The sequence below is a fragment of the Cebus imitator genome, unplaced genomic scaffold (genome assembly GCF_001604975.1).
Source record: "Cebus imitator isolate Cc_AM_T3 unplaced genomic scaffold, Cebus_imitator-1.0 Scaffold133, whole genome shotgun sequence".
Taxonomy (NCBI): Eukaryota; Metazoa; Chordata; class Mammalia; order Primates; family Cebidae; genus Cebus; species Cebus imitator.
In genome coordinates, this window is record NW_016107448.1 from 1,920,952 (window position 1) to 1,932,907 (window position 11,956).

The 11,956-nt window shown below is 31.2% G+C and overlaps 1 protein-coding gene and 1 long non-coding RNA gene across 30 annotated transcripts in view; one reads left to right on the forward strand and one right to left on the reverse strand.

The window, feature by feature from the left end:
• The window catches only part of ADGRL3 (adhesion G protein-coupled receptor L3), a 559,234-nt gene that overhangs the window by 21,469 nt on the left and 525,809 nt on the right, over positions 1-11,956 (reverse strand). For 27 of the 29 annotated variants that reach the window (XM_017541414.2, XM_017541407.2, XM_017541408.2 and 24 more), the window contains one exon: positions 6,097-6,193. In XM_017541414.2, the coding sequence (XP_017396903.1) occupies positions 6,097-6,193 (97 nt within the window). Of the gene's footprint in view, positions 1-3,744; positions 3,810-5,768; positions 5,858-6,096; positions 6,194-11,956 lie in introns of those variants that run through there. The other 2 variants (XM_017541418.2, XM_037743062.1) reach the window with 2 other exon arrangements.
• LOC119473117 overlaps positions 362-11,956 on the forward strand; it is a 54,012-nt gene continuing 42,417 nt past the window's right edge. The window contains exon 1 of the long non-coding RNA XR_005202298.1: positions 362-503. This is a non-coding gene — a long non-coding RNA (uncharacterized LOC119473117). The remainder of the gene's footprint in view (positions 504-11,956) is intronic.

Below are 11,956 nucleotides of genomic sequence, written 5' to 3' on the forward strand. Positions count from 1 at the left end.
CTGCTTAATATTTACAGCCAATGATTTTATAATCCTTCAGAGCAGCAAGGCTTTGGGGCAATACGGCATATTTTATGCATATAAGCCAAATTATATTTATTGACGTTAATAAACTATAGTGAATGAATATGAGTGTTTTTCTCTAGCAGCTTTAATTTATATAAATCATTAATCGCAGTAAAATACCACTCAAAGTTTTTCATTTTCACTTTTCTTTAAAAACATGAAAGAAAAATATGTTTAGAAGCCTGAATAGTAATGAGATGGCAGGTGATTTATTTTGAGGTTTCTTCTGCCTCAGTGACCAATCTCCTGGGAAAGACAATACCGGCTCTGAGAAAACATTAGTTAAAAACAGGTCTGAGCCACATCCCTGCTTCACTACATAACTGGTTACTTAGCAGCGCTGTCTGAATTGGACTAGTGTTCTCTAAGCTTCTGGAGGGAGAGGACAGGGCTTAAAAGAAAAGTGAAGGTGGTGTTTGCTTATGCCATTATCTAAGGTAGGGAGAAGAAATATATTACATTTATTTCTTTGATGCTAAAACATGCTTATAAACCAAAAGTGGGAAATACAACTAGGCAGATGCAATGTGCATTTAATTTCTAATTTAGCAATGACAATTCAGTTTTATTATTTTATTCTTTTTATTAGCCTCCAGGTAGCAAAATCTATTATCATTTCTTTTATTTGATATTCAGGTAATCACCTCATTCTTCCCACCTATTTCTGCAAAATAAAAATGAAAACAAAACTTCGGTAGGGAATGATGAATTTTAATATCTGATTACTTGAGAACACTAGCAAGGACAAGTTTTCATTTATTAGAAAATATAAGTGAACTTCTGAATAAAACAATAATAATATTTATGTTCCAGGCACTGTTGTAAGCAATTTACACATTAATATATTCATTTACTCCTCTCAAGGACCTTCTGAAGTGAGTACTGTTTATTTACTCATTGCATAGACCCTGAGATGTTAAGCAATTTGCCAGAAGTCTCTGAATTAAAACTCAGCTGTTCATTCTTAGAATTATTTTGCAAAACTAAAATGAGAGGGTCAACTATTTGCAAATGTCTATTTGACAGCAACATCTTTCCCCTCTGTAGCAACCATACTCCTAACAGACGGGGTCACCTTTCAGTAGGTAGTTTTGCCACTAGCTTTGATCCAAAATTTACCCTTAAAAGTCTATAAAAACAAATGTATTGTCATAGGCAATCACAGTTTTACTAATTACATATATTTACTGAGAATGCTTTTGCAGATTAACAAAGATCTGAACTCTGAAAAAAGAATCCATCAGCATTAATAAATAAGTGCTACACATTTACCAATCAGTCTTCCTATACATAACAACTAAATTTGGCTTAAATAAACATATCCTTACTGGTCAGATCTCTATGCATAAAAATCTAAATCAAATTAACTTGTCTGAGAGGTTGACAAGATGGAGGATAGGAGATTATGGAAAAATAAAAACTCATGATGCTAGCCAAGCAATTGTTCCAGAAGAAAAACAAATGCCCTTTGTTCTAATTCTGGGAAAATTTGAATTTTCATGGCTGGGGTGGGAACGGGGCACTCTCATGTGATTCAAAGATCCTTACTGGTAAGAGCTACTTAGCAAAACTTGATTTTCAAATGGAAGTTTCTGACCTCAATTTTACTAATTAAATAAAAAGACAATGGGAAATATAATATTTATGATCAGATAAAGTGAATAAGTATAATATTTATGATAAGATAAAGCCTAATAAATATAATATTTATGAGATAAAGCCTAATTTCAGAAAATATCCTAATTTCTACATAAAGCCACAAAAAGATTAGAAATATTTAACAATTCATGCCACTTCCAGAGGAAATTTCTCAGTCAACATTTCATTTTTGGATCAAACTAAAGTTTTAGAGGTATTGTTAACCTAAATAGTTTAATGCTGGGTACAGTGGCTCTTGTTTGTAATCCCTGAACTTTGAGAGACTGAGGTAGAAGGATCTCTTGAAGCCAGGAGTTCAAGACCAGCCTGGGCAACAGAGTGAAACCTCACATCTACAAAAGGTTTTAAAAAAATGGTGTGGGAGCCTGTAGTCCTAGCTACTCAGGAGGCTGAAGCACGAGGAATACTTGAACCCAGGAGTTCGAGGCTGCAGTGAGCTATGACCACGCCATTGCACTCCAAACTGGGTGACAGTGGGAGACCCTGTCTCAAAAAAATAAAAATATCTGAGCATGGTGGCTCACACTTGTAATCTCAGCACTTTGGGAGGCTAAGGCAGGAAGATCACGGGGTCAGGAGTTCAATACCAGCCTGGCTAACATTGTGAAACCCCACATCTACTAAAAATATGAAAATTAGCCAGGTGTGGTGGTGCGCATCTGTAAGTCCAGCTATTCATGAGGCTGAGGCAGGAGAACTGCTTGAACCCATGAGGTGGAGGTTGCAGTGAGCTGAGATCATGCCACTGCACTCCAGACTGGGTGACAGTCTAAGACTCCGTCTCTTAATATATATATATATATTTTGTGTGTGTGTAATTTGCAGAGTAGTGGAAAAAACTACTCTAGCTACAAGTCATTTTACTGCTACCAGGAAGTTGGAGCTACTAGAGATTTGAATTAGATTTCCAACAGTGCTGGGAGGAAACTGGGAATTGAGTGCTGACTACACCTTCAAGATATGAGCAGAATAGTAAATATTTAAATGAACCAATGCATAAAACATCCTGCAGTCCTATGAGTTTGTGAAAACTTGAATTTGGCTTAGAGTTAATCTTTGATGAAACTCTCTATAATCAACCATCACCTTAGAGCTCTTCTAAAGCTCCTTTCACTTGTGTATACAGTGGCATTGCTGAAGTTAACTTGATAGTACTGCTGGGGTATTGGCCTCAAGGATTTCTAAATTTGTCTAAGTTTATAACGTTGTGCCAAACAAGTCAGTTTGAGAAAAATATTTGAAAATGTATAGAAAACATTTCGAGAAACACCTTCATATTTACAGATATTTAAAGTACAGTTTTAATGGAAGATTTTAAACAGATGAAATGACAAAACAACAAACTTCTAAAGAGAATATAAAGGAATTAATATACTTATTGAAAATTATTATATCAATAAATCTTCCAAGGTTTCACATGATTCCAAGGAGTAAAATCCCAATAGTAATCAAATTTGTCACCTTGGAAAATCTAGAAAGTTAACGCCACACTTATGATGCAACAAACTGATTCAAGAGCAGAATATTTGAGAAGGTTTAAAAAAAATAAATACCATCAAGAAGTACTTCTACACTGCATGATGTATTCGTTTTTTTTTTTTTTAGTGGATCCTAAAGATGATAATGATTTATTATTGTTCGTAAGAACAATGATAAACATACAAAACTTTTAAATAGTACCCTTTTGATGAATTGACTAGTGGAATGAACAGGAAAGAAAACCTAAATTAAAAATAGAACTGATTTTTGGACAACAGTTTGTAGTTTTCAAGGGTCAGAACTATCTTAAAGACAAAAATAAGAGATTTAATACATCTAACTTAGAAAGAAAGGAAAATGGAGTCTGAATTTAAAAAAAACGCTATCTGTAAAAAACTAACTAAATAAGAAGTTAGAATGTATGAAGATGTAAAGATGTAGTCTCTAAGATTTTTATTTTAGTAATAGAGAATATAATCTTTTGAATAAACATAAGTGAATAATTATGTTGCTGAGGTGACTGAAGTGTTTATCTGAAAAGATGAATCTTGGATGTCACCTACCTAAATATGATACACACGCCTGAATGCAGGGAAGATAGGACCCTGGGAAATAAGACAAGATTAAAGAAGGAGGTTAAAGACTATCTTCAGAGACATGATATGAAGAAATAAAATTTCAAGTGGTCTACTCATCTAAGATTAAAAAAATAAGAATAAAATTAGGAGTTTCTGACTTGAGGGGGACTAAGAAATTAATATAGGAAATGAAGAAGAACACTATGACTCCTAGCACAAATAAAGTCTCCAAGTGAAAGGAAGAATACATATTGATGAAATGATCACTACCTGGGCACCTTTTAAATTATAAGTTCAATTTAATTCTCTATCCGAAGTCATCAGTAAAGTAACTTATTTGATGTTACAAGAAAATGTATACCCCGCCTTTAACAGCTGTAAGAAATATATTTTAAAACTAGAGATTTTGATAAACAGACTTAAATATATGCCAGTCAATATAAAATAATATTTTCCTTTAATATATTTCAAATTAATCTAGTTATTCACATCACTATATCCCAAGTTAATTACAATCTTGAGAAGAAGTTAAAAAGAAAGAAACTAAATAGCAGTGTTATATAGCGATTAACCTTAAACCCATATTATCCATTTAAAGCAGTTTTTACAGAACTTACATACCTTACTACCTTTACATAAATTTGGATAACAGTGTTAAACAAAATAATAATTTTACATATTTTATTTATTCTTACAATAGATAATTCATCAATAAAATCATATTACCTCAGTTTTTGTGTAATCAACAATTATTCTATGGCTGCCGAGATCATTAAATGCAAGATACTTCTGTCAATAAATCCTATTGGTAAGGACAGTTCCCTTTCTTGGAACACACAGTAAATTTTCATATATGGAAATATTTAAAGAATACAGAAAATTAGTCATATGTTAGCAAATTAATCCCAGATTTTGGAAGTGTTTGTAAGTAATTTGTTCTTTATGTTTTATAAGTAATGTCAAAAAGTTAGAATACTGATGTTAAAAGAAATTTTCCTAAACTAAATATTAAAACTAAATTGAAAAAGATAAGAATACTTGAAAGATGTTGTCTAGCTGATATATTCTAGCCAATAAAAACAAACTAATAATGAAACAAAATACTAGGAGTAGCTGTTTTATTTTAATATATTTTCTTCATATTTGGAGGAATATTCTCACTTACTATGCTTACTAATCCAGCAAAAGTGATGTACATAATTTAAAATCATGACTAGTTTTAAAACATGGGCCCAGCATCAAATTGAATTTTGACACTTCCTGTCCTAAGTTCTTTACACAAATAAGATGTAACTTACTTGAGTACAAATAATTGAGAGTGCTAGCATCTGAATCTTTCTGAATCATAAGCCATAATTATGATACTGTTTGATTCAGAGTAGCATAAAATGTAACAAAACCTAACAGAAATAAGCTTAAAATAAAATAATAATTCTAGTTTGGGGATAAGAAATAATCATATTGATCATAAAAATAAATTCATACAAATGCCTCCTTCCCAGAAAAAGCCATACTCTAAATATTTCCCATTGCTGACTGTAGTAGTCTCTTGGTCTCCACAATGTTGCATCTAGTCATGTTTACTACAGTGAAATAAATTCTATTCATATCCCCACACATACACACAAAGAACGAGAGAGAGAGAGAGAGAGAGAGAGGGAGAGTAAAGATCAAGGAAAATAACTCGTCCACAAACAAAACAATAGATTAAGTGAACTTCGTTTCTTCATTTGAAAAATCTAAATGCCACCCAGGGAACACTGAACCACAAACACATACATATACAATAATAATAATATATCCCAAAGTATTTTTTCTCCTAAATCTTTAAGTATCCAATATTATCCAGGTAAGTCTTTTAGATATTAAGATGTGATTTTTTTCCAAGTACACAGGTTGCCTTAAGTATGTATTAGACAGTATACTTTCACTTCCACAAAGACTATGAAATTGCTTTATACCTAAGACAATGTGGAACTCGATGATGCTTAGCAGACTATATAGCCACATAATTGCCCATTTTCATGCTTCCAATGAGGCCTGACAGCTCTCCAGTTTATAGCAGCAGCAGATGACTAGGAAAAAAAAGTTTCTTATTTTCTAACTTCCTTTTGGAAAAGACTTCCTGAAAATTCAGGATTTTTTTTTTAAGCGGCTTATGAATAATGGAACACATTGCTACACTCAACCAAATTGTATGTTCTTACAATATTTCTATCACGTGGAACAGGTTCAGAAGTTGCAAATCAGCCAATGCATTTAATTCTTAAAGTAATCAGAAAAGTAATAAATATGAAAAATTATTTCTAATTACCTCTGTTGAGTGATGCTGAACTGTTTATATCTCCAGTAATAAAGGAAGACTCTGACTGCTTTCGAACCGTGTCATTCCACATTCTACGGATTCGGCTCTGGGTGGGGGAAAAGGCAGAAAGAAAATGAACTCGTGAGGCAGTGAATTTTCACACAAATCATTCTTTTCTTTTCTGTCATAGTTATATGAGACCTTTGTTTCTAGCATTTGGCAAATAAACAACTACATGTTTGCAGTGCAGTAGCATGAGAACATCAGAAATAATGTTCATGATAATACATGGCTCTCATTAACTGTATTTCTAAATGCTTATCTACCAAAGATAATTATAACTATAAAAAAAGAAATAAGTGTAAAGTACTATGCCAATTTAAATATGTTGAAGATATACAGAAGTATATATCTTCAGACAGTTAGAATTGGAAAATTTTAATTTCCAAGGGAAAACAAATTATTTTTACTGTAACTTTTATTGGAATAAGAATGTTTAAATATGTATTAAATTGCTAGCTCTAACAAATGATTTAGTTTAAGAAATCAGAATCTTACAAAAGAGTTTCTTAAGAAAAGAAAATAGAACATTATTAAAATGCTACCGTACTTACATTTTCCATAACTTTTATAAGAAGATCAATGTAATTTTAGAGATTACATAACTCTTCTGACTTTTCTTTCTTTTAAGAAGATAAAGTTAGTTGATTCATTCCTTCAGTAGGAAGTTTTATAGATAGCTAAAAATTCTTACATTATTATTGATATTCCTACATTCAAATTTCTAAGTGTCAGATAATTCAAGAAAATAAATACTACAAACTTTTTCCATTTGGGGGGATTTTTTTCTGTTTTATTCTGTTATGCCATTTTATTGAGTTATGGTTCAAAAAAGGATTAACCATCTCATGAGGAAGAAACAAAATATTTTCAGCAGTTTTTCCAAGGGTGAGATAGTTATAAGAAATATTACTACTACTTATGAAGCCATGCTTACAATGGGTATGCTCCAAATACATTTGAACTCCTTGAATTATGGGAGTAGCCCAGCTTAGAATATTAGACAAATGATTTTGTAAATCTTGGAACATGTTTATTCTTCAGAAATATTGTTGCATATCACATTCTCTCCAGGTTGACAAATGCATGCATGCACATACACGCAGACACACACACACACACACACACACACACACACACACACACACAACATTAAAAAAAGGACAATGTTGGGAGGAAGTCTCTCACATTTGTTTTATTAGTTGGTTAATTAATTATATAATTAATTAAAAATATTAATTACTCTCTACTACTTGTCAAGTACTAACCTATAAGATACAAAGGTGAAATGCAAGCACAAAATGTCTTGACCTTCATGGAGCTGCTAAACTAGTAACAGATTAATCAAATTATTACAAAAATAAATACAAAAGTACAATATGCCCACAAATCTTCATATAGTCATTAAATATTATAGCCAAAATATAGACAACCAAAATGATTATTGATGGTACAGTGGATAAATAAACTATAGAATAATATAAAGCAAAGAAAATTAAAAAGCTTATACCATCCTGCAGTAACGTAGATGTCTGGGGAACAAAGGAAAACATAAAAGAGTATGTACTGAATTATTTCAGGTGAATAAGTATCAAAATATGCAAACTAAAATGTGCTACTAAAAGCTAAGACAATGGTCATGTTTGGAGTTTAATGATTGAAAGGGGTTCAAAGGGTTTCCAAGGTATTCTCAGTATACTAATACTTGGCCTGGGAAGTGGTAAGAATTCATTGTGCCACACATTTATGTTTTGTGCACTTTTGTGACTTCATTATACTAGATACTTTTCTAAGATTTTACCAATTATTCCATATATTTTTACCATATATTAAGGGGTATGTCCTTGTCTAGGGAGTCTGAGAACAATATAGACTGAAGAAGTAATATTTTAACTGGGAGTTGATGAAGTTATTATTGTTAGGTGATATTTAAATGAGCTGCCCCATTATCTCACCTCCTATTACTCTGCCCTACCTGCTCTAGTGACACCTGTCCTCTTGCTGTTCTCTAATATGCCAGGCATGTTTGTGCCTCAGGGCTTGGCAACATCGGTTGTCTTCTGTGCCTGGGGTGCTCTTCACCCAGATGCAGATATGCATAATTCTTTTATCCTTTTGACTCTAAAATATGTTTTCTGAAGGTATAACTTGACCACCCTACTTAGAATTGTAGATTACCCACACAATCCAATCACATCTCAGTCCTGTTCCCCTACTACTTCCCCGCAACAGTCACTAACATCTCCTACAATACCATGTGTTATATAATTATTTAATGGCTATCTATTTAATGCCCAATATTTATTGTCTAATGCCTGCATTAGGCTTGAGGCTCTATGAAAATATAATTTTTGTCTTCTTTGCTCATTGAGGTGTCATACTTGGCACATACTACATAGTGTATGTATATTATACGTGTGTGTGTATGTATCTATATCAATTAATTATTTCTATGTTCTCTTTTACCTAACTTTTCATGTATTCACTCATCAAAACTTCACAAGAGTCAAATAAGGTAGGCAATCCTACACATTAGAAAACTGAAGCACCGTGGTTAATGAACATGCCCAATGGCATAGACTTAATAATTGGCATAACCAGTACTGGAATGCGGTCATCTGGCTCCTGAGTGCAGGCAGTTTGGAAAAGAGGAAAAGATATACATATAAAATAAATATATGTATATATATATATATATATAGGCATATATATAATAAATAAAGGTATGTATATATAAAGATATATACATATATATTACATAATATATATGTATATATATAAATATATATATACATATATATATAAATATATATATAAATATATATATAAATTATATATATATGTATATATATAAATATATATATAAATATATATATATAAAGATATATACATATATATTACATAATATAATATAGGCCACACTTAGATGTTTATGGAATGAACCAGGATGGATTTTTGAATATGGAAGTGAAAAATAAAAAAGTCAGAGAAGACTATATACAATAAAGTATCATTTATAAAGAAAGATTCAAAAAAGGAACGCTGAACATTTTTTGGAGGGAAAGAAATTATTAGAATAAGTTGTGGGAATGGCAGAACAAAATTTAGGAGGCTCTCTGGAGGAAGGCATTGGGATTGATTAGGAAGAGGTTAAATAAAGAGAAAAACATATTGAAAATGTTCTAATTCCTAAGTTGGATGTTGGGTTCCCAGGTGTTCATCTTATTAAAATGTTTCAATATTTCACGTACATATGTCACATAATTTTTTTAGTTTTTCAAATATTCTGTAATAAAAAGCAAAATATCTAAAAATAAATAAAATGCATGAAAGACAAATGACAAAACAATTAAAAGAAAGTCAAAAGATATTCTTTGTCTATAGTTTCAAAAAATTTTACACCCATTTCTGTGAATATATGTTTGTATTATAAAACTTTTATGAGTGAGTAGGACTAGGATCTAAGTTTGGAGGAGCAAGAGGTGAAAAGGGTTTTTACTTTTTAGTCTTGGCAATCATCCCCTCCATTATCCACAATGTGGCAACATAAACTTTATTACATGTGGATTATATCCTCTCACTTTCATTCCTAAATTATCTTACTGGCTTTCCAAAGTAATCAAAATAAAATTAATTTTCATACTGTTACCAATACTTAGGGATCTGTCTCTTCCCTTTTTCTTTGACTTTGTGTCTACTTTGGCAAACATTTTTTGTAAGTTCTTCACACCATAAAGGCTTTACGTTAGCAGTATTTTCACTTAGAAAACGGTTCCCCTGAATTTCCTTTTCTCCTTTCTTTTAGAATCTTGTATCTCAGACCTGGGCATAAGCATCACTTCCAAAGGTAGACTTCCTCCAGCACTTAATCTAAGTAGCCACCTGGCTAACTGACATCACCATATTTTTGTTCTCTGCCAGTTTTCCCAATTTGATATTTTTGTTGGGTTGTTAGTTATTAATAATTTTTCTGTCTCCCAATACTAGAATAAATATTCCAGATCATAGGGGAAGTTATATGTCTTTTAATCATTTTATCCCCAGAGCTTAGAAGATTGCTGGCATTATACAGGAGGCACTCAGTATTTCTAAATTAAAGAGTATAATACATAGTGATAGTTATTTTAGAAGTTCTCCTATGTGAAAGATGCGTCCATACTCCCCAAATTTTATCTTAATATCAGTGAATATTTTAGCATTTGCTTATGGATGGCCATAATTAATGAGAAATATATTCATTAGTTTTATTTAAACAAACAGTATAGATTAGGTATCTTATAACCTTATGGAGGATTGGATGGTCACAGTTAATCAGAATTAGTATTATATTAAGTATAAGAAAAAAATGTAAATTATTTTCAAAGAGTAGAATGGTGATATTACAAATTACAAGAGTGAGGGCAAAAATATGGTACAACTTAAAGATATATATAATATTCTATAATAACAACAGTAATAAATGGTAGCAACCACCATTTATTGAGCACCTACAATTTATTCTAAGTGTTTTGTGTATATGAGTTCAATCTTCTTAGCAATTTAAGATGTCAGTATTTATTCTCAGTATTTTACAGATGAAAAAACTGAGTGTCAATGAAATTAATAACTTTTTTCTGTGTCATAGCTGGTACATGGCAAAACCAGGATTCAAAACAATGTATACCCAACCACAGAGTTTATTATTATTTCATTGAGCTGCACTGCCTTAACTTGTAGTTTAGAAGTATTGCTAAACATTGCACAACTCTGTTGTAGTAAACGAGATTCCTAAATATTATTTTAATATTAATGATATATGTCAATAAAAGGATATATGCCAATAAAATTAAAGAATGTTGGTTGATGAGCTCAGTAATGTGAAAAGCATGCAGGAGCTAATCAGGCTGGATGATACAGAGAATCTCAGCAATATCAATTGAAAAGTTGTGGAAAAAGTTATTATAAAAAGCAGGAAAGAGAAAGGGATTATGAGTCTGATAATTAAGGTATTAATTATAAAAGGAGTTCATGCTAAAAGCATCACCCTGGTCTTCCCCTACTCTTATGTGAGAATTCAGATCTCTGATTGGCAAATTTAAAAGTGCTAAACTCAGAAATTTCCACCCATCTGAGTTGGGACAATTGTTCCTCTGATTTGCAACTTTACAACCTCAGTGTGGTATGTAAATAATACATGAAATTCAGATTACTAATAATTGTGCAATTATATTTAAGGTTCATGATTTGTGGTTGGCAAAATCATTTAAGATAGTCTGATATTTTTGACGGTAATACGTTAATTTTTAAAATTTTAATGGTAAATATTAGATTGATACTGAAAATTTGGTTTTATTTGTAAGATAAAAAACTTAATTGGTGAGGAAACTGTTTATGAAAACATGGTCATTCATTGATTTATAACAGTGCTTCAAGTGCTAGTTAGGTGTGTATGACTGTATAGTCTGACAGTTGATGTGTTTGAAACAATCAGATATATTAAATTTATAAATGATATTTAAAGGGTATAAAAAATTAAATTTTCTAAGCATATAAATAAAATTATTTACAGAAATTTAATCTATTAAGCTTACAAACCAATTGAACATCCATCAAATAATAACTGAAGCAATAACTCTTATTTTATATAAAATAACCAAATTTATGAAACAATAATTAGATTTATAGGTTGAGCTAAAAGAATTAAGAAAAATTAATTCTTGATCTATAACTGTATTTATCAATTTGAACTTGAGTTTCCTCAGAAAAATTTAATTGGCAACACTGAAAACATGACTTTTTCTTCTACTGAATCATGCAATCTTAAAAGTAC